A 26,950-nucleotide genomic window follows, 5' to 3' on the forward strand; every position below is an offset into this window, starting at 1 on the left:
GAAAACTAGTTTAAAATATATGCATAGCAGAACAAGTGAGAAAATTAGGCAGATTCTATAACCTTAATTTCTGCAAATAGTCACAAAGCTGTAATTGATATTTCTAACCTCCCATCCTCCACCACCCATTTCATGTTCTCTTGCCCAGAGCAACAACTCTAGCTGGTTAGGCATTATTACCTGCTTGAATGACCCATATCTTCATTCCCAAGGGATTTGAGCCTTTGGTAGTCTTGCCCACATAAAATTGGTGGACTCCCTAAAGGCCACTTCCTATATCTGATTTTTCCCAGTAAATGAGGCAAAGCAATTCTAAGACCTTCCACAAACATCTAGCCATCTAAAATGGAGAGGTGAATCCTTCTGCCTATACAAACAAGCTAGCTATTAGAGGGTGGTCGGGGTATGCTACTCTAGGATTTCAGAGTGTCTTCAAACTGAAATCTCAATGTTCTCAGTATGAAAAACCTGAGATCAGATGCTTATGTAAGGAAAGTGCTATTCACCCAGTAAACCCAAAAAAGCAAATGGATAATGCTGGCCATATTTTGCCTTTCTGACATTTCCTTGGGAATCTACAAGAACCTCCCCTTCCCCCTCCCCCAATAAGACCATTTAAGTGTGTGTTAAGCAACTACAGAATACTAAATAAAAAGTTTGGCCAAAACCAACCATGAAGCTGCAAAAAAAAAAAAAAAAGAAAAGAAAAAAATTGGTGGACTCTTCCATTAACTTTACCACTGGACATGGCAGTACTAAGAGTAACCCCAAGGAGATCTGTAAGTCCCAGCCATAGTCCTTTAAGCCTCTACTGTTTATCAGTGACACTATCTCCTCTTGATAGTGAGGATCAATCATCCTAGCCAGCACCATTTTTGACCCATCTTCCTAGCGACATGAAGAACTTCAGGCACCCAGGTGGCAGTCTTAATTTCCAATTCAGGAGAACCGTGGGTCCCCTGACAGAAGCATTTCTCTCATGCATACCAAGACCTCTAAACCAGCCCATCAAGAATCATGGGGATGGAAAACAAAAAATTTTTCTAGTTTGCATTATGTGTGAAAGGTACACTTCCCATTTCCATCTTGGAACCTATACTTTTGCAATGGAAAAAAATAAGACTATATCTTGGTTGCTGACTTAGAACACACCTTGTAAAGTAACACCTTAACCTTGGAAAATCTTCCTGCTAGCATTATTACTGAGTTTTCAATAGACATCATACCTCTCTATAAGACCACTTGTTTCTGAGTGATGGAATAAATAAATGATAAGACCAGTGAATCCCATAGACATCAGTTCATTGCCTTAACTCTTTCATCATAAAGTGAGTTTTCCATGTCAGAAGCAATATTACATGGGATAACATGATGGTGTATAAGATATTTAAGGGCTATGGATGGTGGTATGGTCTGAGGCATGGTGGGCAGGGATATTGGATGGTACCATCAGACAGCAATTATCCAAAGACTACCATATATTCCACTTCAATTCTAGGCATCCTACTTCACAATCAATGCCTTAATTTTCACATAAGAGAAAGGCTGTGTGTCAATAAGTGTCTAAATTCAGCAAGTGAAATTTAAACCTGGTTTTCAGCCATCTACAGGTATAGGAAGCCAGCTGATGGTTTTCAGTCCACACCTCCAATCATAGTCACTGCCCCTCACAATTCAATGAAGGATCACATAGACTAGTGTGTTCGTTATGTTTCTGATCAATAGCTATTACCATAAAGATGAGATTTGATTGAAGAAAAATGTGTACAAAATAAATGATGGATTTAGTACTAGGTACCAGAAAGCAAAATTAAAAAAAAAAAAAGTAAATGATTGGAAATAATAATTTCTCAGTTGAATCTTTCTCTAACCAAGAGAGGGTTCAAAATACTATATTTAAGTTCCTGAATACAGATCATAACTGTAGATCACCTGCATCAACTAGCTACCAATCCAATGCTTCTGATGCTTGAAGAGCCCTTTGTTCTGTTTTCACCAGTTGATCATCCAGCTTGTGTTTGAAAATCTAAGAGGACAGGAAATTCAACCTAACCTGAGACCACTCTAATAGCTAAAAAACTCTCAGTGGTAAATGGAATTTCTTGTCACTGTAATTTACACCCTTGAAGCTAATTTCACATCTTGAAGTCTTTCGTATTTCATTGTTAATGAAATTTCTACAAACACACACAATCTTCCATATAGAAAGTGAGTCAAAATCTATTAAAATGCTTTAGGAATATATAGTTATGTATGCCAAGATATGCTGTGATCCAATTTTAATGATTTTTTTTATTAAAGTTGAAGTTGAGGAGTTGCTTCCTACAATAACTTAAGGTCATGTGGTCTTCCCAGATATTAAAAATCCATTGGATGAATGACTGCTTTCTTACTCTGGAGAAAGAATTGGGTGCCTGTAGTTTATTTGGCGGAGATTTTAAGTAAGGTTCCCTAGAAACAACCTGAGATGGGTATTTGTTTGTGTGTGATTTATTGGAGTGCAATCAGAAGAGACAGGGAGAGGAGGGAGGAAAGTAGGATAGGCAAGAAATTATGCAAGAATGGGGTTTCAGGTGATATCTAGTTTCAGCTTCATCCTACAAGAAGCTGAGGAGTATAAAGTATACTGCAGAGTCTGTCTTGCCTTGAAGCAAGGGAGTAGAATTTTTGTACTTTGCCCCAATCAATTATTGGTCACAGTTCATGAAATGGGAGGTTGGTAGAACTCCCAGGAATCTCTAGCCCCAGAGGCTTCAAACATATAAGAGAAATCTTCCAGAGAAAGTTACAGGTATGGCCCATTATTCCAAATACCTGTGGTAGCTGGTCAATGGACACAACAACCAAAGTGGAAGAAGGGATCTCAGAAGATCTAGGCAGAGCATCAACAATGTCTCCCAAGGTCTACCTCTTGCACTCTTCAGATCCATGTGCTTTACACATTGGGTTCACTCTATCCTGTCACGGCTTCTCCAGGATTCTGGTCAATTACAATTTCCGGCAAAACATAAGAAAGGAAGGTTTGTGAGATGAGCTACAGCTTCTGCTGCTGTAGCTGGACCCAAGGCCATCATTGATATTCATCATCTCTCTCCTCTACCATCCAATCTAGATTCTCCTCGTCCTCAGGTAGTCCTTCTGCTGGTCTAGGTGGTTTATCTTGTGGGATGACTCAATCTGCATCTTGGAGGAGCCTGAGCTCCTGATTACTACGCCCTTATCAGCTATAATTCCATTTATAGTTAAAACTGCCATGAGAGTACCAAGAGACTCCTTAGTGGATCGTCCAAGTGCCAAACATTTCTTAAAAAAAAAAAAAAAGATTTATTTATTTTTATTTGAGAGAGAGAGAGTGCGAAAGTGTGGGGAGGGGCAGAGGGCGAGGGAGAGAGAGAATCTCAAGCAGATTCCCCACTGAGCACGGAGCCCGATGCAGGACTCAATCTCACCACCCTGAGAACATGACCTGAGGCGAAATCAAGAGTCAGACGCTTAACCAACTGAGCCACCCGAGCACCCTGCAAGGGCCAAACATTTCTGCCTCTCCCCACTATGCAGCAGCAGACCTGTCTCCTCATGATTATCCAAGTCAATTTCCTTCACGAGATGGTTAACTCCTTTCTACTGGCACAAGGAACCCAAAGTGGCAAGGTGGCAGTCATAGTATTACGTTCAATGGGACTCTTTGTTCCCTGGTAGAAGTATCCTCTTTCTGGAAGGCAGGATACCTAGAATCATTGGACCTAAAGTTAGGGGGACCAAAAACCCAAATTCTTCCAACGGGTTTCAGAGATTCATGGCGACCAGGGCTGCTCCTACTTCCACTCTCTGGTTCTCAGACCGATGTACTGTACTGACTGGGGACATAGCACTAGACAATGATTGCTGGTTTAAGGAGTAAAGAAAGATAGAGACCCATTCTCACAAAGTCATCATAGCCAGATGTTCGTTCTTTACCAAGGCACAGTAGCATACCTGAAGATGCTTTTCAGATGGTTAAAACAGAGTTTAACTCCATTTTCAAAGAAAATTCTCTGCTGCTATAGATGTCATGACTTCACTGTAGAACCCAAGTGGACTGTGACTCTCCTACTGGAACTTGCTAGGGTAACTATGTGGGTAATAAATAAAGATTGATTTGTGAAATAATAACATCTTATAGAATCTAACAAGTAGAAAGAATTATAATACACGGCACCAATAACAGTAAGGCCTGTGGTAGGTATTAAATGTAATGAAAGGATTCTAAGATCCTTGCATTGTTCAGGAGAAATAAAAAATTCTAATTTATATTGGAGAAATTTTTATAAATCAAAGATGTTTGTCATAATCGCTTTGATATCACTAAAGGAACAATAAATCAGTGCATAACTAGCAAGCTAATAAGAGAAAAAACCAAAATAATAAAAAGAAAATTAATTTTAAAAAGGCAAGAAAAGGGAGAAAAAAGAATATAGAACATATCAGACAGAAAAGAAATAGTAAGATGATGGCTTTAAACCCAAATCTCTCAGTCACTATATCAAAAATAGAATAAGTAAATTAGAAGTCAAAAATTTTAAGAACTGAATGTAAATCTTCAACTCTATGCTGCCTTCAAGAAATACACCTTAAATATAAAGATACAGTGAGGCTAAACGTAAATGAATAGGAAAATTATACCTGCAAACTGTAAGGAAAAGAACCCTGATGTACTTATACTAACATCAGACAAGGTAGTCATTATGACAAAAGGCTTTACTAAAGGTAAAGATAACATTTCATAATGTCAAAATGCCCATCTGCCAGAAAGATATAAAAATAATAAATTTGTATGTATATTAATATGTATAGCCTCAAATATATATGACAAAAATTGACAAAACTTAAAGTGGTAGAGAAATAACCAGAGTAGAAGATTATGAAATGTATCTCTCAGTAACTGATAAAACAAGCAGAAAAAATATCAGTATAGATATAAAAGATCCATACTATGCGATGAACAAATGTTACCTAATTGATATACATAGAAAACTGCAATCAACAACTTCAGAATATAGATTTTTTTTTTCCCCAGTGTACATTGTGTGGAACTCTTTAGAAAAAGACAAGGAAAGCAGGAGACCAAGATCTGGCCTCTGTAATAGAATAAATAACAGATATAATCATGTCTGTCTTTCCCCCTTGTGTTCCAATTCCACTCTCCTATTGAGTGCTGGGGGACGGGGGTTGTTTAGCTAGAGCATGAGAGATACCGTTCACTTTGGGTATTATGAGTTAAATGTAAGAGTAGAGACCAGGAGACTCAAAGGTCTAGTTTGTTACACTCTATTCCAAGATAGACTACACATTCCTAGATGTAAGATGGCTCTAGATGAAGCAGCATTTGTGGTGGGAGGGGGAAACACGCAACTAGAAAGGGAGAAGATGAGGAAAAGCATATCAGGCAAAAGTTGGATACACAGAATTGACACCAAGAAATTCCTAAGACAGAATATGGATATTTGGTGAGGATTTTTAGCTTGTCCCCAGACCTTATACGACACTCTAGGGTATGTTCCTCTGCTTTCTTAAGCTATTTCATTGATAGTAGTGGCTTCCTTTGTACCTTATTTTTGCATAAGGTATATCTGCCTTCAAAAGTATATATAACACATACAGAAAAACTCTGGAAAGTTAAATGTCAATGTTAATGGCAGTTATTTATAAGAATGGGATTTGTGATTTTTTTTTTTGCTTATTTGTATATACTGACTTTCCTAAAATAAACAAGTAAGCATACATTATATTTGTAATTCCTTTGTTTCTGCACTACATCACAGTACAAACCTTTTATTTTTTTTAACAAAAACCAACCTCAAAAGCCCACAGACCTTAGTTTGATCTTGAATCCAAAAAACTGAAGCCCAAATCACGTACAAGTCCCAGAATACCATCTTGTGATGGAGTTGCAATCATAGCAACTGTGTTTTCTCTGTTAGCTGGATCTGAGAACATGTAAAGCTTGGTGTGACTATAAAGCAATCCTGAGTTTTCATCCTACAAACACCCAAAACTTATACATTCAGGAAGTTTTGTCTTTCAAAGAAGCTACTCTGCTCGTATCAGTTTTGGAGTTCCTCTGACAAAACAGTCTTCAGAGCTGGTTGAGTAATGCCAAAAGAAAATCAATTTCATTATAATTCATAAAAACTCCTACTTAGTCCACAATCTTACTCTTCTTTTTGCTCCTTGTCTCACTTCCTTCTTTAGCTAAGTTTTATCCCTCCGTTCTTTGTACTCTTTATTTTTACTGCTACTGTGTTTGACTAAGACTTTAAGGACCTGTTGTTGAAAACCTGGGGAAAAGAGTGTGGGAAAGTGTTCTGAGGCTTAATAAAGACTAGGACTTGGGGAGGGGAACTGGGAGGTGGCTGGACAGTTTGATTGTGAGGCCCAAAGGTAAGGTGACATTATAATTTATCACCCCATTCTGGAATACTTTTGAGAGTGAAAGGGGACATGATTAACAACTATGCCAGGTCAACCAGGATATGCAGTTGCCCTGTGGATTTAGGGAGCAAGTCAGGGAAGGCATCTGACTAATATCTGTCCACTTGGGCTGCCTTTAGGGCAGAGATGGGTGTAACTGACCTGGGGCCATAAATGTGAATTGCCGGATATAGAGGATAGCTTCTATTTGAGGATAGAGCTGTCATTACATTTGATCATTGATTCATGTTTAATTTAAGGAACCCTCATCCAGTAAGAAACAGTTACATTGAATTTCTTGGAATTACTTCTTATAGGTTATTAAGATTTTATGACCACTTTACACACTTGTGGATACTCCTTGGAAATAAAAAATATTCTCTAGATATTGTAACAGTACCACCCACCTGCCTATTTTCTGTCACCGTCTAGGACTCCATTATAACCCTGGGATTTTCACATCTCCTCTCCTCAAAAGACAAATAAAAGATTAAACAACCAACAAAATCCCTCTAATTGTGTGATCATTCAGTCTAAGTTGTTCCTTCAGTCACTGCCCTATAGTCTGTTCCTTTGTCTTGTGTTTCCCAACTTTGGAAAAGCTACAAATTCATTGAGTTTGTTGGCTTTTCTACTTCAGTTGTTTATTGTGCCAAATCTCCCTCATCCCCATGGGAATCGGCCTATAACACAAGTGGCCCCGCCATATATGTTAAGTATTGCTTTGTTTTTTAAGCCGCAGTTCGTAACACACATTTTACCCAACTCAAGAAGAAATCTATAAACTCCCTCTTCTAATAGTTTCCAAGCTAACTCTCCTATCTATGGCACATACTTCTAAGAGAATGCCAGTACAGCAGAAATCATTTCACAAAAATTTACTGAGCTCCTCTTACTAGCAGGGACACTAGTGAAATACAGGCGCAATCACACATTTCCTGACCTCAAGGCTCCCACGTTCTTGCAGTAGGTGTCAACAAATAGTCACAGTAGATTGTGCTAAATACTGAAGCAGAGGAACATATGCACAATGTTGGAACAATGATGAAACAGAGAGACCTGGGAGATCAAAAAGTTTGGTTGGCAGGGAGTTAGAAAAGGCCTCCTTTAGGAAATGCTTGTGTTGGGTCTGGAAGATTGAGTAGGAATTTTCTAGGGGGAAAGAAAGAAAAATAAAAAATTTTGAGCCTCTTCTATGGGTCAGATATATAGATTATTTAATATGCTCCACACACAAAACTTATCAGATGGTTTTTTATTATTCCAGTTTTTACAGAGTCAAAAAAAAAAAAAAAAAGATGAAGCCGCTTGTTCAAGGTTATATAGTGAGTGAGCTATGGACACTGAAGATTCAAACTCTGTATGTCTGATTCCAAGATTGTCTGTGTTCTTTCCATGGCACCATACTACTTTCCAGCAGGGCAGAAGGGCATATGATTAGTAATTTTTAATGCTGTCTGATGCCATCTATATAAAGTTCAAGGACAGGCAAAACTTACCTATGAGGAGAGAGGTCAGAATAGCGACTACATGTGGCAGAAATGGTATCTAGGGAGCAGGAGGGGGATTTTTGGGGTGCTGGGCAGCTTGCACAAGTGTATATACATCTAAAAATTCATTGAGCTGTACATATAAGATTTGTGCACTTTACTCTCTGTTAATTATACCTCAAAATGTAAATAAAAACAAATTTGTTATGTGCTATGGCTTTTATAGGTCAAGAAAGCTGATCTCTGGATTCTCATAATGCCTTTTTTTGATTAACAGTCTGCTTATTTTAAATACTTATTTTTCCCTGAATAAAATGGATTAATTACAGGTAATGACAGTGCATCAATCTTGCCTCTCTTGAGCATAGGTCTTTACTATAATCTGCTTCCTAACAATCCTGACTGTCAAGATCATAAAACTGTGGATTTTAAGAGATGAAGAGTTGCTGGGCGCCTGGGTGGGTCAGGTCATGATCCTGGAGTTCTGGGATTGAGCCCAGCATTGGGCTCCCTGCTCAGTAGGGAGCTTGCTTCTCCCTCTCCCGCTCCCCCTGATTGTGCTCTCTCTCTCTGTCAAGTTAATGAATACAATCTTTAAAAAAAGAGAGAGAGAGATGAAGAATCGCTTAGAGACTCCTATAGGGGCTGCTGCATGGATCTTTTGGAGACTGATTAAAGCAAAACTATAGACCTCATCTCCAGAAATGTACATATGCACAACATTTTGCATGAGATTTGGAGATTATCACACCATTTAGGACCCACTTAGCAGCCCTAGGATCTCAAATTCAGATCCTCTGAGCTAACCCAATCCTTTTCCTATGAGGAACAAAATAGGCCCAAGGAGGGAAAGCAGCCTATGTAGGGGCTGAGGGAAGACAGAACCCATGGCTTCTGTTGCTCAGACATTTATGCTGTTCACCCCACTGCCTCTTTAGATATCATTAGATTTCCTTTGCCCCCAAACCTCCATGTGTGGAGCCTTTGAGATCGGAAGAACTTCCATAATACCTTGTATCCTTCCCTTTGTAACTGGAATCATATCAGAAGCTAGCCAAAGTTTACCTTGTACTTACTGGAGAACAATAGGTACAAAGCTGAGTTGGGGACATTTATTTCTCTTTTTTCACAGACTGCCTCAAAACCCAGAACTGAAGTTAAAATTAAAATGGCTTGGTGATGAAAGTTTTTTCCTTTATTTTCTTTCTTTCTTTGTTTTAGAGAAATCAACTCTAAGGCATAGTCTGTATTTAGACTCTGAAACTTAAAACTTTATTCTGCATTGCTCTTTATAACACCTAAAAGATCCCATTTGAACTTACTCTGCTCTGTAAACCTTTCAATGATCTCTGACCAAAAACAATAAAATTCCATCCTGACCCAGGAAATTTGTCTGATTTGTGCCCACTCAGTTTTTCAGTTTGGAACAGGATTCTTACTCCCAATCCAAATAGAAGCTGTGAGAAGAGAAAGAGGACCCAGAAAGCCTTTTCTTCTGTGTGAAAAGGCTTGATCCTAAGTGGAGCAATCAATGAAAGAAAAAGGCTCAAGCTGCAGCCTACAAATTTCTTTGGGTTTAGTGTGCTCAGGATGAGGTACAGAAATTACATAGACCTGCAGACAGACATGGCATAGACGCCACGAGTATATGCATTCTATCCATAAAGGTTTTCCTGGGTACTTGCTAAGCTATTCCTTCTGTACAATCATCTGCTTTTCTACCCACATGGATGTAAGCTCATATTTATTGAACACTTTACCCTATGTGGCAGCTACTGTTCTAAACGCATTATATTATTTAATTTAATCTTCACAACTCTTTAAGGTCATCTTATTACTATGCCCATTTTAAAAATAAGCAAACAGGTTTTCAAGGGCCAAGTAACTTGGCCAAGCTCACAGAACTTGTGAGTCACGAAATTGAGCATCAGATAAAAGTACCTGGCTTCGGTAGCTGGGTTTGTTCGTCCTGCTCTGGTGAAATAAATAAGTAGGCATGCACTGAAGACTGGGAAATGCATACTGTAGGTTGGTTCCTCAAGGCGAACATTTTTCTAGGTACCATATTTTTTTTTCACCCAAATCTGCAGCCTTTCTCATTGATGCAAGCCGGATGGACACATGGACTGGACAGAGAATTTCTGGCAGTAACAAGGCCGACGGGAAGAGACAGGGCGGGAGAAAGGTGGGGGCAGGTTTTCGGATGGGCAGAGGAAGGCGCCCGCGGGGCTCTCCCCTCCCGGCAGCCACCGCTAGAACCGAGGAGCCGTTGGGCCCGCAGCGGACCGCCACAGCGCCGCGGCCCGTCCCCAGCGCCGTGCGGCCCAATCAGCGCGCGGCCTGGCGCCCCGCCCCTCCGCCGGGGCCATATAGGCCTCGGCCTGGCCAACCCCATCACCGCAGTTGTCGCTCGGGCGCCAAGCTGCGGGAACCCTAGGAACGGCGGCCACCGCCCCCTGCGCGTCGCGTTCCCTCCTCCCCACGTACGCCGCGCCGCCAGTCCGCAGCCGCCCGCGGAGCGCAGCCGCGGGCCTGAGCCCCCGCCGGCCTCCTTCCTCCCGTCTCTGTGTCCGCGGCGGGCCGGAGCGATGCGGCTGGGCCCGAGGCCCGCGGCGCTGGGGCTGCTGCTGCTGTGCGCTGCGGCAGCCAGCGCCGGGGACGCAGAGGAGCTGCACTACCCGCAGGGCGAGCACCGCAGCGACTACGACCGTGAGGCGCTGTTGGGCGGCCAGGTGAGGTGGCCAGGCCCGGGGCTGGGAGGGTCGGGCCTCGAACCGCGGCTTCCGCGGGCTTTGTCCCGGGACAAAGAGGGGCGGCCAGGCTAGGCCTGGCCCGGGCGGCCTGACAATGGGGTCCGGGCGGGGCGCCGCTCACTCTCTGGGGGACCCCGAGGCCTCTACGCCTGAGGAAATAGCGCGGCCCGGGAGCGGGATCCCTTCCACCCCGACACGGGGCATGGTCACTGAGGGTGTGTAGGAGGCAAGGGCCTTGGAGAACAGGTGTGGGTCACCCCAAAAACCCTGGGCAGAGAAGGCTTCTGGTAGCCTTATTTTTTTTCCACCATTTTGCCCCACTGATAGTAATGCTCTATCCCTCTGTGTATCGCTTACCCCCCCCCCCGAAGGAAGAAGTCGATGAATATGTTAAACTCTCCCCCGAAGAGCAACACAAAAGACTGAAGTCAATCATAAAGAAAATTGACTTGGACTCAGATGGCTTTCTCACGGAAAGTAAGGACGTCCTACACAACTAACAATGGAGAAGTCCCTTTGTAGGAGACAGACAAACGAACATTTAAGCAGGGCTGTCTGTTGCGTGTAGATTGCTAGTGTTGCAACAAATGAGAGTGTACTGTGAGAAGGGGAAAAAGACATGCTGAGTAGGTTTATATCTGAAAATCTTTAGATATAGGTCCCAAGTAAAAATCAGGACTTTCTCCAGTAATACATAAACATCGTTGACTCAGTCGATATGTGCAAGTCATACATTGAACAAACACCGTATTCCTCATAGGACTTTTATCAGTGTCAACAATATGTCAGAAACCTTCTTATGGCATGGCATGATTTATTGCTCTTTTGATATATGTTTCACTAGGAATTTAAGGATTTGCATCTGTTTTTAAGTGGAAAAAGACCTGTTGCATGTGAATTTATGATAATCACAAATTATTACAGCTGGTAGGGGTCTTAGAATCATCTTGTCCACCTCTCTTTGTAGAGCTGAAGATACTGAAGTCCAGAGGGGTAAGTGCCTTTCTAAAATGAGTGGCAAAGCCAGGACTAGAATCCAAATTTCTTGCTCTTAATTCAGTTTTTAATATCCTTCACTTAAAAAAAAAAAAAAAAGTCTGAGGGGCACCTGACTGGCTGGAGCATGCAATTCTTGATCTCTGGATCATGAGTACAAGCCCCAGGTTGGGTGTAGAGCTTACTTTAAAAAAAAAAAAAATCTGAGTGCTCTTAGGTAGTTTCTCCAGTCAGAAATGAAATGCACAGAATATTAAAAGAATATTCAGTTGCTTTGCAACTGTCTCTCCTCATTGCTTAATTCAAGTGGTGAACCGTATCAACTTTCCAAATTGATCTTCCAAAAAAATTCAGGAGATATTTTGCTATAACTCTTATAGCTTACCATCTAAGGACTGAAGTTGCTGGAGAGAGAATTGCAAACTAATTGGTAAATTTAAGATGCGTTGTCAGTAAAATTGGTGCCCTTGGGAATATTAAGATTTTGGTTTCTCTAAATAAAAACAAAAGCTTTAGACTGTAGTCCACTAATAGGTCTGCCCATCTTTGATTACACTAGCAAGCACACAGAAAAAATTGATTTGGAAGACTGTGGTACCTGTCTGTAAGGGCCTGTAAATATTCAAATATTTAATAGTAAACTTTAAAAAATTTTAAAGTTAAAAGGAACTTAGTTCAAATCTTCATTTTACATATGAGAAAAAAACTTGAGAGGGCAAACTTGCCCCTTATGACAGAGCTGAAGTGTGAACCCATGTTTCTGGCCCCTTTTCCATTCTGTATTCTATTATGTCACGATGATCTCTTTAAATAAACCAGAAGAAACCCTCATTGTACTTGTAGGACCCTTCAGAGAAGTTTGCTAATTTGCACTTTAAAGTCCAGGACTGGACTTAGGTTCTTGAAAGAGAACAAAATTCAGTGGAAGGAGTTTGGGCTTTGGAGCCAAACATAGGTTTGAATCTGGATTCTGCTACTTACCGGCTGTGAGTCCTCAATTCCAAATGGCAATTTCTTTAACTGTAAAATAGATTAGATTAGAAATGGAAATGGAAAATGATAAGAATTGCCTTGTTTTGAAGATCAGAGACAACATATGTGGAGGACCTGATATATAATAATTGCTCAGTACATGGTTGCTATAATAATTGTAATTCTGCCTTAATTTAGAGTTTCAGGAGAGACAAAGTGTCTTTTCTATTCACCTGACCTCCCCCAGACCAATAAAGGGGTACCACTCTTTAAACCAAATGGTGTGTTACCTTTAAACCAAATGCTGTACTCTTGCTATCCTTGCAAATATTCATGTTCTTCTCCCTACCACCTTTTTTCTATAATGCAGTGTAGTAAATATCTCTGAATAGATTTTTTAAAGTTGACCTGAATGTGGACATTAGAGATTTAGAAACTTTCCCCCATGTCTTCAGGTACCAAGACAGAGCTGTTGCAAGAAGGGCTTAAGTCATAAATGCTACCCATACTTTTGTTAAAATTTTCTCCAGAAGTTTTATGATGGTTGAAGGACATATACTGTAACAATGTTTCTCAAACTTCAGTCACTTGAATACATTTTCACAATTTAGGCCCTAGCTACTTACCATCTATTATTTCCTTAATATGGTTTTGATTCAACTCAACATAAAATTTATTTTAAAGGTAAACTTTATATTACTTTCATAAATGGAAAACACTTTTTTCTAATACATATTAGAATAAATAGGTCATTATTAACGTATTTGTACCTCCTGAGAGATCTGTGATAGTTAGCAAACGTTATCTGCAATTTTGTGGATGATAATTTTTAAAAGTCAAGTACTATTTTGGCCAAGTGGTAATTCATTTAACAAATAACTGATTGAGCCAGGTACTTTCTAGGAATTTAGAGTACCTCAATGAACAAAACATACCCAAACTCTACTCAAGGACCTTGCCTTCTATTTGGATCACATATTGTTATATTCTTGGACTCCAAACCACTCTCACACCTTCTACTCCTATTTCTATGGATACAACTGGGCTAGTTCTCACTCAGTATTTGAAAACACTCAAGATTTTTGTTTTCTTTTAGAGAAAGTTTAGAAACCTTCACTTCTGTAAATATCAGAATTATTGTCAACATTCATTTGTGTTCTGGGAAATTCTCACAGGCGAACTCAGTTCGTGGATTCAAATGTCTTTTAAACATTATGCTATGCAAGAAGCAAAACAACAGTTTGTTGAATATGACAAAAACAGTGATGGTAGTGTGTCATGGGATGAATACAACATTCAGATGTATGATCGTGTGATCGACTTTGATGAGAACACTGCTCTGGATGATGCAGAAGAGGAGTCTTTTAGGCAGGTGAGTACCAGTGTGCAAGTTGTTCCTTTTGATCATACAGTTCACTTTTCCTTCCTGCATGAATGAGCACAAGAGGGCCTGAGCTCATAGACTGGGGTTGCCTTGTTCTCTGGGCAATCACCTGTTCCACTTCACTGGTCATTTTGATGATTTCCTTTCTAGCAGGATTTTGACCTCTTATTCTGCACTACCTAAATTATCCTTGCATCTGTTTTTCTCAGCGGCATCATTTGTCCTCATTTTGAGTTGCTTTTTAGTGTATTTTGAATATATATCTCAATATTTTATTTTTTGTTATTATTGAACAGTTTTATATCATAGTTACTAAGAATATAGAGGCCGATTCCCATTTTTAAGCAGACAGGTTTATATAAAATAATACAAAATTTTTTAAATTATAATAAAATACATGTAAAATTTAACCATTTTTAAGTGTGCAGTTCCATAGTGTTAAGTACCTTCACACTGTTATACAACCCATCTCCAGAGCTCTTTTCACCTTGCAAAACTGAAATTCTAAACCCATTAAACAACTCCCCATCTCCCCATTCCTTCACCTGTAGGCCCCTGGCAACCACCATTCTACTTTCTGTCTCTGAATTTGACTCCTCTTGGTACCTCATATAAGTGGAATCATATATATTTTTGTCTTTTTGTGAGCAGCTTACTTCACTTAACATAATGTTCTCATAATGTTATGTGTGAGAATTTCCTTTTTAAGACTGAGTAATATTTTATTGTGTGAATATACCACATTTTGTTTATCCATCTACTGATGGATACATGGGTTGCTTCAACTTTTGGCTATTGTGAATAATGCTGCTATGAACATGGTTGTACAAATACCTCTTTGAGACCCTGCTTTTAATTCTTTTGGGTATATACTCCAAAATGGAATTGCTCGATCATATAGTAATTCTATTTTTAATTTTTTGAGGGACTGCCATATGGTCTTCCATAGACACTGTACCATTTAAAATAGCTCATTTTTGAAGATTTAGTATCACTATGAGTTTTGTTGATTCTCATGGTTTAATTTGTCAAAATTAAAAGATGTTCTAATGCTTCTTAAGCAGAGGTGAGGAAGACCATTTTTATTTAGGAATTAATAAGAACTTTTAGTAATTTGTAGGAACTTTTCAAGACAAAGGACTATAAGCTTAAGAAATTGCTATTTCAATACTTCTATATTTCAAAGGTAATTATAAAGACTTTTTATATTTAAATAAAGATTTTATTTTATTTATTTTAGAGAGACAGCATGTGGGGAAAGGGAGGGAGAGGGACAAGCAGACTCCCCCTGAGAGCAGAGCCTGATTCAGGGCTCAATCCCAGGACCCTGAGATCATGACCTGAGCTGAAATCAAGATTCAGATGCTTAACTGACTGAGCCACCCAAGCACCCCATTATAAAGACTTTTTTTTTTTTTAAGATATGTTTTTATATGTGGAAAAAAACAAAACCAAACACCTTGTAGCAAACTATTATTCCCAAAATACTAGTCAAGAGTGCTTGGAAAACATTTGAGCCTCTTCTGTTCCTTTACTTATCCCATTGTGGGTACCTACCTTTTAGTTTTTGTTGTGGCCATATTTATCATTGTACATGCTGTTTATTTTAGAATCATATTGGCCACTTGAACTCTATAGGCCATCACTAACACAAAGTGGATTGCTTTTTCTGCTAATGATTATGCATATGCTCTGCATATGCCACCATTGTAGAGTTTAAGGGCTTCAGCCTTGGAGCCAGTCTGCCCAGCTTCACATCCAGCTGTATAATTTAACAGTTGTGTAGTTGTGGGTAAGTTATTAAACTTCCTTATGCCTCAGTTTCCTCATATCAAAAAAATGAGGATAATAGTATGGAGAAATAGTAATATATTTATTATACTGTACTATTAAATATACTATTGTAGCAGCTGGGCTGGTAAACAGTTCTCTGTTGACTTAAGAGAATATTGTTGAAGAAAGCATGTGTGATTCACGTAGGTTTGTATTTAATATTTAGTATAGAATTAGCTTTTTAAAATTGTTGAAGCATTGGTTAACTATATCAGTTTTAGATTAATTAAGATTCCTTTTCACTTTTTTCCTCCTTATTTGGGTCTTCATCTTACAGCAGACTGAAGAGAGTGGAAATCAGTCTTTTTACCACTTAGTGCTAAAAAAGAAACAAATGATAATGAGATTTGGGATTTGTCTGTCTAGAGATATCCTGTAGGAATTAATTAATCTTAAAAGCACCATTCGAGTTCTGAGACTTTTCTAAAACCAAACCATGGTATGATATTATGATTTCCCTGCTAGGTAACAAGAGAAGTTAAATACAGTATTTTAAAATCTTACTAGAAAAAATAAATAAATAAAAAATAAAATCTTACTAGAATCAGATTATAATTGTGTCCTTTTTTTTTTTTTTCCTTTTGGCACCCAAAAGATTTAATGATATCCCATCAAAACATGAGAAATATGTGTTTGGTTTCTTGAGTCTGTATTCTTGGGCGGGTGTGATTAGTAACAGATGGTGGTGTTGAGAAGAAAATCTTCACTTTGAAGAGATACAGGACTCATTAATATAAACTGCTTTTGAACAGTTTTTGTTTTAAAAAGTGTCTGGTTCTAATATTGTGTTCACCACCCAGGTACTCAGTACATGTTGATTATAAGACTGTACTTTTTAAGAATGAATTAGATAGATCTTAATAGTGTTAGGGAATTGATGGATCCCTAAAATGAACACTTCTCAATGGGAGTCCTATTGGTTATTCTGTGACAACCCAGGAATATCCCTACATGAGATATTATCTCATGTCTCTTTTCATGTCTCTACATGAAGTTCTAATCATAATGCTTTATTAGAATTTGATATAAACCCCCTAAAATTGGACGTGGGGTATAAAGATGAACCCAGAAACTTCTGCATTATTCTTCAAATTAAAAAAGCAAGGATGAAGAATGGATCAGTCTTAATCAAAGTTACAGACTTAACATTATACCATAACTAACCAACAAAAGTAATTGGATATCTAAATAAAATAAATTTTTTCTATATGGAAGCCTATTAAAAACAACAACAAAGGGGTGCCTGGGTGGCTCATTCAGTTAAGCTTCTAACTCTTGCTTTCAGCTCAGGTCATGATTTCAGGGTCTTAAGATGGAGCCCCCTGTCAAACTCTGTACTCAGCCAGGAGTCTGCTTGAGATCCTCTCTCTCCCCCTCTCCTTCTGCTCCGCCACCCCCGCCCCCCGTACTTTCTCTCAAATAAATAAATCTTAAGATAAAATTCAGGCATCAAATTTTTTTTTAAATTTTTCATAAGTTTCCATGTAGAGAATGGAGATAACCTGTAGTAAGGACCCTCTTGTGCTGTGAAATGCCTGAAAAAGCATTTCTTTATGTAATGATGAACAATTATAGTCAGCACTTTTAAGCAGGATAATTAAAGTTTGGGAACCTACCTGGCAAAAGTTCATTTGGTGTAACTTCCAAAGCCAGCTGCTGAACGTGCATGTACAAGCAATATTTATTTATGTAAGATATAATCTGGGATGTGGCTCATCAAAATTTTTAACACCTAGATTTTTGTTCTGGTATCACACATTATATATTTACTCATGTAAAATCATAAGTCTACCAAAAGATGGCAGATTTGTGCTTCACAAGTTTGTGTTACAATATGAAAATAAATGATTATGGTCGTTTCTACCTTTTTACTACTGTATGTAGCACTTTCTATTCTCCACTGGAATACGATATTTTTACACAGAAAAAAAAAGTGTGCTGAGGTTTTATGAAGCTGACAGCCTTTTTTGTTGTTATCTTTTGCCATTTTGGAAAAACAGTCTTTCTGTGTATTGGCTTCTTTAATTTGAGTTGCTCTTAAATGGTTTTCTTCAAATGACCATGAATAAAACTGCTTTTTAAAATCTCATTATTTAATCTTATTTTAAAAATCTGAGAAATGTGAACCAGAAAACTACTTTCCTTAATTTTTTTAAAAACAATCTGAGCTTGCTGAAAGAGATCCTTTCTTTCCATAGGCAAATTTGGCCAAATTCAGCTCCCACTGCTGAAACATGGACCTTTTTGCTCCAAACTGAAGGGTTCTTTCATAAGGAAATCTAAGCACTTAGTATTTTGAATAATGGTTTATTCAAAAAGAACTTGATGGACTCAACAAAGTATCTCAAATTCTTGTTTGTCTACCTCTCCCTGTGTTAAACCCCTGAACATCAAGTGTAAATTATTTGGTCTAGTTATCTGAAATTAAGAAACACGAAGTTAAAAGCAGCTATTTGGAAACAAGTTTGTTGTTGTTGTTGTTGTTGTTTCTGTCATGATTTGGTAAGTATAACTGGCTAATGGAAACTGGATGGTTTAAAAGATGAATTCTTTGGGGGAAGAAGTGAGCCTCTCCACTGTAAATCAGTCATTGTAAAAGAAGTAGTGTTCAGTAAATGACGGCCACCTAACTTCTATTCTAGAAAACTGAAAAGAGCATTTCTTTTCAACAGTGAGACACATAAATTAAAAGCTCCTAAAATATTTGAAATTGTGTGTTTTTAAATGTGCTGTTTAATACATGTAGTTTATAGAAAGGAGAGTTTTTCCCAGAAATACTCAAAATGGAATTTATGCAGAATTAGCAATATAGCACTATTGGCTTCCAAGGCTCTTGATTACAGAATTACCTTTGAAAAATGCATTAAAAGCATTTTGTCCCTAATAGCTGCTATTTGATTTACTACTTGAGCATACTTTACAAAAAGAGAAAAAGGAAGATTTACATAACCTCAAAATAGGTCCACTTCAGCTTTTGATATTTATGCCTGAACATACATAATTATTAACACTATAAAGAGACTACCAAGAATAGACTTCCAAATATTAGATACATATACCAAAAGTATTCTCATATGAGGACTGTTTTTCTGAAACCTGTTAACATTTTTGCAGAGTCATTCCAAGGACCAGAAACAATTTGATAATGGCATATCAAGAATTAACACATAGTCTGCATTTATTGCTTTTTGGGCATTCAAAACAGCTGAGATTGTTAAAGAAGAGAGTGTGCAGTACTGTAGAAGAACCGGGAGGATCAGAGTCCAACCTATTTTAGCTGTATTTCTGACATCCCTCTCAATAAATCATTTACTTTCCGTTCTCTATCAGTAATAATAATATGTAACATGTAACATATTACATTTTTTAAATGCTCAGGTTTACTAATTGCTTGATAGGGGTCCTCATCCCAATTGCTTAATAGAGAGTTTTATCCCGATTTTATAGTTGAGAAAACCAGAGAGGGTAAGCAATTTGCCCTAAGTTAAGCAAAATGCCCTTGCCACAGCTGGTAAGTGGCATTGCTGGAATTCAGATCTGCGTCTCTGACTCTAGAGTCTGTCTCTCTATTGCTTCTCATAAATGTTTGTGATTTTTCTAACCTACCTTCAAGGGAATGATGTGAAGGAAGATAAGATAATGTATGAGAATGTACTTTAGATTTCACACAGTATGTAATTTTCAAAGTATGTATAATGATGTTTCCACGTGGGTGAGATCTTAATCATGTTCAATGTTTAATTTTCAAAGCTTCATTTAAAGGACAAGAAGCGATTTGAGAAAGCAAACCAAGATGCAGGTCCTGGTTTGAATCTTGAAGAATTTATTGCTTTTGAGCATCCTGAAGAAGTTGATTATATGATGGTAAGGAAGAAAAGTTTTAAGAGAGTTCTTGAGTGACCAAAACTTTAAAACTTGTTTTTTTCTAAGTCATTAAAATGAATTGTATGGGGCAACTGGAATTTTAAGAGACAGCAAGATCCAAAGTTCTCCCCACTTAAGATAGGGGTGGGAAAGGGTTTCTGGTGGTGGGGGGAGGGGTGCTGATGAGAAGGTAGAAGGTAAATCTCCATCATATGGAGGGAGAAGGTAAATCTTCCTGGCTGTTTTCTCCTGCACAGCCACATTCCCTTCATTGCCTTCCTTTTTGTAGCTTTCAGACTTTTCTCTGTTTTCCAATATCAGTAACATCAGTATTTCCTGTTTAGTTTACAACATCACTTGCAAAAACTTTGGCTCTGGGAAAACTTATCACCTTTGGATCCCTTTTTATAGGGTTTTAGGGGGTGATGAAGCTGCTACTGACTAATGTGTTTACAGCAAGAGGCATAATGAGTCTTCTCATCCCTTTAGTACTTAAAAGAAGTACCAGTTCTTCAGAATTTTTGTTGAACTCTACATTTAACTCAACAAACATTGATTGAGTCCCTACTATGACTTGGCAAGCTTCTTGAGAAACTATCATGTTGGAGAGTAAAGACTAATACAACAAATAGCTTTGTAGAAAATAGACTAAATATTTATATTAAGGTTTATTGTCTAGCCTCAGCCTCTAGCTGTGTGGCTTGGTTCTCTGGATATTTCAGGGAGGGAAGATACAGCTTTATGTTAAATGGGTCATGGTTAGAAGCTGCTGCCTTTGAATAACAAGGGTGCAGATAACATTTTTCTCCATAGCTCAGTGGCAGGACACGACTGTTGCCACCACTTTTGCCATTGAGGCTTCTGGTTTCTCACTTGGCACAAAATACATAACCTAATTTTAGAACAGTGCAGAGCACAATTTGTTCAAGTGCCAAAATTAAGTTGAGACAAGCTAATTGCACCCTACCTAGCATGGCAGGCAGAGCATGATGGATACTGATTATCTGAGGGATTAAGGAATAATTGACTTGAAGACTGGGGAGGGGAATGACCAGTGAAAGCAATGAAATAATTTGGGCATACCGTGCTGCAGTCTGAGAGTATGATGTGGCAGTGGCATGAAATGGACGTGAACATCGTTTTGAAGGAAGTACAAGCAGGAATGTTGACTGACTAAATAAGTATGAGAAGAGAAAGGAAGAGTCAGAGATGACTCTGAGGTTTTGAGCTTGTGTAAAATGATTAAAATGGTAGTACCTTTGACAGAATGGGGTGTGTCAGGATGGGAAAGGATGTTCTTTGATTGTGCCGAGTTGGAGTTGATTGCAGCACATAAGAGGTGTGATCATATAAAGTGGTGTCTCATTTAGAGCAGCTTCATTAATTCGTATTTACCTTAATTTGTTTTGGTGTATCACTTTTTCCATTTAAGGATATATTTGATAAAGGAAAAGGCAGGGTGCAAGATCAACTAGGTGATTTTGATTTGGATTAAAAGTTAGAATTTAGAGAAACTTTCATTCATAAAGTTCCAAAATTTATTTTAACCATGGCAACATTATTGAAATAAGTCTGTTGTTTCCCAAGAGGATAACTTGAGTGGAAGAATAGTCATTTTAATCAGGGATTCTTAACATATCTTGCATCAAGACTCCTTTAAAAATAAAGAGCAGTCGGGGCACCTGGGTGACTCAGTAGGTTAAGCATCCGACTCTTGATTACGGCTCAGGTCATAATCTCAGGGTTGTGAGATCGAGCACAGCGCCCGGCTCACGCTGGGTGTGAAGCCTGCTGAAGAGTCTCCCTGTCTCCCTCCCCCTACACCCCTCCCTCTTCGCAGTCGCGTGTGTGCGCACGTGCACTAGTGCTCTCTCGCACAAAAATAATAAATAAAAATAAGCAATCTATGGACTCTGTCCCAGAAAAATCACATATGCTCATATACACAAAATATGGGATAATAATTTCAGGAGATTCTCAGATTCTCTAAAAGTAATCTTTGGATCTCTGGTTAAGATCCCGATTTCTATATATAAAATCTGTAACATTTGATTTTTTAAAAAGTAACAACTTGTATTTAAGTGTTGTTTCATACAAATATAAAGGAAGCCCTTGGGTTTGGCTAGAATTGGAGACTTGAGAATATATTTTCGTTACAGTTGTGATGCTAGAATCCAGGCTGAAAGGTATTTGGGTGGCAGCAGGTAGTGAGGAAATGAGAATAATAAACGTAACCTATAAGAGACCTGGCATGGGAGAAAAGAAACCAGGATGGGTAATTAAAGCATGCAGGGGACTTGAATGTGTTTAAAGGCATAGAAGAAGGAGCTAACAGAGAAGAGAGTGGAGCCTTAGGAGAGGCCAGAGTTAAAAGTGAAAGAAAGCACTCAGGAAATGAGAAAGGATGGGATCTAAGAAGACTGTTGAGGGCTTCACTCTAGAGAAGGGGGAAAGATAACTAATTCCTGAGATTGAAGGGAAGGATGAGAGGAATAGGCATCAAAATAGAGGTAATTAAAGGGGAGAATGCAATGCTGGTAAACAGGCATTTCAGAAGCCTTGTTTGGAAAAATGGGTGGGTGTTTGCCAAGAGAGTATTTGGAGAGTGTTTCGGTAAGACTCAAAGTGGAGTTTTCAAAAAACAGCTTTAGAGTATGTGTTAGGGAAACTGAGGCAGAGACAGACTTCCAAGCTGCAGTGAGAGCCCACTGAAACGGGAAAAAATTATAAGGATTAGGTTTGTATTTCTGTTTCTCTTTCTTTTAGACTTTATGATTCTGAAATAAAGGAGAACGTGATGTGGGTGTGCTGTGCAGGGTGGAGACTGGCAAAGTAAGAAAAGGTAGAAGATATAGGAAGGTAATAAGGGAAGAACCGAAATAGCTGGCCATTAAACAGGTTATCTTGGGTCCAGTATAACTAGAAATCGTGTAATCTTGGGGTTAGAGAGGACTGGTTGATAAGCCATGATAAGAAAGAGGTACAGATTTGGGGCAGTTTGGGGTGGATGGGGTAGATTTGGTGGAAGAGGAAGCAGGGAGGTGTAGGTTTATGGGGCCTGGCACCTTTGCTTTAGATCTGGAGGCAGAACAACAGTTCTGGGCGGAGGGATCCAAGATAAGGGTTCTTTTGGGGTTGTTAATGGACTGGAGGGAAAGTGGAGTTAAGGAAGACCAGGGTAGTAAGAGGTGTCCTTTTGAAGAAGGAGGGAAACATGCAGAAAATAGGAGTTTGAGTTTAGTGCCGAGGTTGTTTAGGAGGGCAAAGCAGAGTTCTTCTCGCTAGTAGAAGCTTAAAGATGTTGAATTTAAAGCTACTCAGTACTTGTGGTTTTATTCCTGTCTCTAAATTCCACTGTTTAGAAAGATTGTCTTGCGAGAATGGACAACAAAAATGATTATTCCTAAAGAAGTTCTATACTGGAATAGATTCAGGTGGTGGTGGGAAAATTTTGTGACTAATTGTTTTATTTTGGTTTTTTTATGAACATGCAATAGGAATTTGTCATTCAAGAGGCTTTAGAAGAACATGACAAAAATGGTGATGGATTTGTTAGTTTGGAAGAATTTCTCGGTGACTATAGGCGGGATCCAAGTAAGTACCCTGAGTGTGTGGAAGGAGGGAAAAAAGCATGGAATTAAAGAAGAAAGGAATTGAGAGACAGTCTTGCTCATTGAGAGCTGTGTTTGACAGAGGAAAATGGAACAAGAAAGAGGTGCACCTGATTTCTGCTTGTTCTGCCAAGTTCTCCTTCTAGTGAATAGCTACTTCTGACCAGTTAAAAATGAGTGGCAGTAGTGTAAAATAAACTTTTACTACAAGCAAAACAGAAGGACTCCGCTTACGTGAGAACGTGGTCTTGCTCACTTTTAGTTCCATGTCTGGATTCAAAGATTTTTCTTCCTTTCAAACAAATAATGTCATTCTCAATTCAAATGGGCGAGAAAGTAAAGGTTGATACTTTTAAACAAAATCCTGTACCTTTGCATGTAGATCTTAAAAGAGAAACAAAATACTATAAATACTGGTGTAGAAGGTGTCTTACTGAGTGTTTGAAATTTGAGGAGTTTGCATATGCAGCTTTTTCTATTCACGGCTGTCTTTTCAGACAGAATTGTTGCTGAAAAGCATCACTTCCTGTGAATTTCACTTTAAAATTACACATGGTATTACTTGCTAAGCACATGTAGGAAGCTTTATATAGTCACACGATGTACATAAAACCATTACCCAGCTCAACTGTGGGAAAACTAGATACCAGAACAAGTAGCAGCAGTTAACAGACTTACTAGTTTGTGATAATACACATCGATCTAGAAACTCTGAGCCGTTTAAACTTAAGTGTCACTTTGGAAAATCATATAGTGTGTACTTATGTCAGGACTTTTCAGATAAGTAGATCTGTTTCATTGGGCTTCCTTTATGTAGTAAGCTTTAAGTTCATTTCATTTATTCTAGGGACGTACCAAACTTCTTATTGGATACATGTTACATTCTTGTGATATTTATTGTTTTATTTTTGCCATTAAGCAGCAAATGAAGATCCAGAGTGGATACTGGTTGAGAAGGATAGATTCCTGAATGATTATGACAAAGATACTGATGGCAGGCTTGACCCCCAAGAGCTGTTGTCTTGGGTAGTACCCAATAATCAGGGCATTGCACAAGAAGAGGTGAGTGTTACAAAGTGACTATATACCCCTTTTTTCTCCCCCAAATTAGGTGCTAGTGATAAGAAAGGAAGTTCAAAGCTTTAAGCTGAAGAGAGAAGTACCAGAGTTGTTTGTCTAGGATCCGTGCATTGCTATTTCTTGACTGAAATCTGTGAGCTGTTTTAGATTATCAGGGAGACAAGGAAGTTAAGATTATATCATGTATTAATTTGACCACACAGTGAATTGAACAATTAAAGTTTATAATTTACCTATAGGGGCCCAAAGTGGGTTATATTAATTTGGTTTAACCTTGAGATATCCTAAATAGGAGTTGAGTAGGGAGGAAGCAGAACCTAGCAGAAATTAAGAAGGAGGATAATGAGAAAAGCGTAGACAGCCCTGGTTATAATATATAGTATTTTGAGATACTCAGACAGTAATGAGTACTTGGCATACCTGAATGATTTTGACAAATCAAATCACATCGAAACGTGAACATCTTGCTGAAAATACTTATTATACTTGATTTATTTTGTTTTGTTTTAAAGGCTCTTCACCTAATTGATGAGATGGATTTGAATAGTGACAGAAAGCTCTCGGAAGCGGAGATTCTGGAGAACCAGGACTTGTTTCTTACCAGTGAAGCTACAGATTATGGCAGACAGCTTCACGATGAATATTTCTATCATGATGAGCTTTAATCCCTGGGTAGATCTGAATAGAATACTGTCTTCTTTTATAATTTGTTACCAGCTTTACTTTTGTGATAAAATATTGATGTTATATTTTACACTCAAGTCTTACCACAGTCAAAATGATCTTACATGTAGATTGTAATTTTGGCCTTTTAGAAGAAAAATGAAACAAAACCTGGTATTTATTTCAAAATGTATTGAAGAAATAAAACAATATTGTGCCATATGACAACAAAATCTTTCCTAAATAATCCATCTGTTTAGTACTGTATTGTGGGATATTTGAGTTCTATTTCCATACTTGAAAAAATGGAGGATTTTAGAGATGCCTGAACAATATTATTTAAATAGTATGTGACTGAGCTATCAATTTTTCTTTTGTTTTAAGTAGATTTAACTTGGGGACTGACAGAAAGGACATTGTTTTTAGATTTAGCATTTTGTTTTAAAACCTTTAAAGGAACCTTTAGAAGGACTTATACCTCACATTTTAATGTTGAGAAGTTCTGCTTACTTTTAAAATGGTTTCTATAAAGGGTTTTATTGTATGAAATAGAACTTTATATTTTTGCATATGTATAGATAGTAATTATATTTAATGTGTAACTATAGCATTATGGTGTGTGGAATTTGACATTGTCCAGAACTCTTCATTTTTGACTGATTAAAAATGAAATGTCCTATCTTTTTATATGTTTGTTTTTCTTTGATCTCCCAGATAAACCTAGAATTTAGAATAGGTTTTGTTGAATTATACATTATCTTACCTTATCCATTCCTATATTTGGGTAGTGAGTGTTCTCCAACCTTGAATTATTCTTGCTGCATATTATTTTGGTTTTTTTTTTCCTTTTTGATAAAAGAATCATGTTACAATTGAATGTATACCTGACATATTTCAGTTGCTATTGTAACAAATGTGGTTTTGCTGTTTGGTGCTAGAAATAATCATAAGAATTACACAGGCTGGGGGCGCTCAGTTGGTTGAGCATCTGCCTTCGGCTCAGGTCATAATCTCAGGGTCCTGGGTTCAAGCCTCATGTCAGACTCACCGCCCCACAGGGAGTCTGTTTCTCCCTCTCTGTCTGTCCCTCCCCCACCCCTGCTCATGCTCTCTCTCTCTTCTCTCAAATAAATAAATAAAATATTTTTAAAAAAATTACACAGGTTGAAATCAGCAGTAGAGCTGGTTAGTTATCAGTGGTAGAGCTCAGTATCTGTTATACTAAAAGTAAAATCATACTTGGTAAGTGTTTATCTATACCTAAATGGTCAGTTTTAACCTTATTCTGGAGATCAATTTATTTACCTTTGGGGGGAATAAGAAAAGTAAGAAGGTGAGGAATTTGAGTTTTCCTAGCCCTTACCCACAGTTTTTCTTTCTTTTTTAAAAAATTACTTTTATTTGTGGGGGAAGAGGTCAGCTACGTATTCTGTTAATCTTTTCCCAGACTAAAGTCGTGTCCTCTATGGCACACATAGCATTCCAGGGGCTTCACGAGGCCTTAATGAATATTTGGGAAAACCTGAAGCTCTTTTCTGATAGAATTGACAGCATCTGCCTCCCTCTCTCCCGTCCTCATCTTTGCTGATGTGAATTATGAATGCAAGTTGTAAACTTCTATACCATACTGATAGCTCGCTTAACTTGGTATCTAAAGTACAAGGTTTTCATTTCAACCTACAACACCTACCTGGTCACAGCAGTTTAAGAATTAAAGATATACCATTATCACTCACTCATCACTTGTCAGCCTTACTGAAATTGGGATATTTGGAATAACTAGTTTGCTTAGCATGATAACTATTTGTTTTTATTACTAGATTCTTCAAAATCTATACCAGAATTATTAGATAA

General features: G+C 38.2%; 1 protein-coding gene across 2 annotated transcripts; it reads left to right on the top strand.

Moving 5' to 3' along the window:
- Nucleotides 1-10,315: 10,315 nt before the first annotated feature.
- On the top strand, nucleotides 10,316-25,775 carry RCN2 (reticulocalbin 2). Of its 2 annotated transcripts, none has more exons than XM_036118661.2 (7): nucleotides 10,316-10,672; nucleotides 11,065-11,170; nucleotides 13,837-14,033; nucleotides 19,629-19,742; nucleotides 23,240-23,336; nucleotides 24,276-24,415; nucleotides 24,946-25,775. In XM_036118661.2, exons 1-7 carry the CDS (start codon nucleotides 10,529-10,531, stop codon nucleotides 25,096-25,098), a joined length of 951 nt encoding a protein of 316 aa, XP_035974554.1. In that variant the 5' UTR covers nucleotides 10,316-10,528; the 3' UTR covers nucleotides 25,099-25,775. The 2 variants fall into 2 exon arrangements, with proteins under 2 accessions (XP_035974554.1, XP_035974552.1); XM_036118659.2 differs by having other exon boundaries at nucleotides 10,318-10,672; nucleotides 24,273-24,415.
- The last annotated feature ends 1,175 nt before the right edge of the window (nucleotides 25,776-26,950 follow it).

The sequence above is a fragment of the Halichoerus grypus genome, chromosome 8 (assembly GCF_964656455.1).
Source record: "Halichoerus grypus chromosome 8, mHalGry1.hap1.1, whole genome shotgun sequence".
Lineage (NCBI taxonomy): Eukaryota > Metazoa > Chordata > Mammalia > Carnivora > Phocidae > Halichoerus > Halichoerus grypus.

Bases quoted from the DNA above. Each gene is read 5' to 3' on its own strand.
- RCN2 (XM_036118659.2), top strand. From the start codon at position 10,529: ATGCGGCTGGGCCCGAGGCCCGCGGCGCTGGGGCTGCTGCTGCTGTGC. The intron at 19,743-23,239 runs GTAAGGAAGAAA...AACATGCAATAG, and splicing joins AAGAAGTTGATTATATGATG to GAATTTGTCATTCAAGAGGC. The intron at 24,416-24,945 runs GTGAGTGTTACA...TTTGTTTTAAAG, and splicing joins AGGGCATTGCACAAGAAGAG to GCTCTTCACCTAATTGATGA.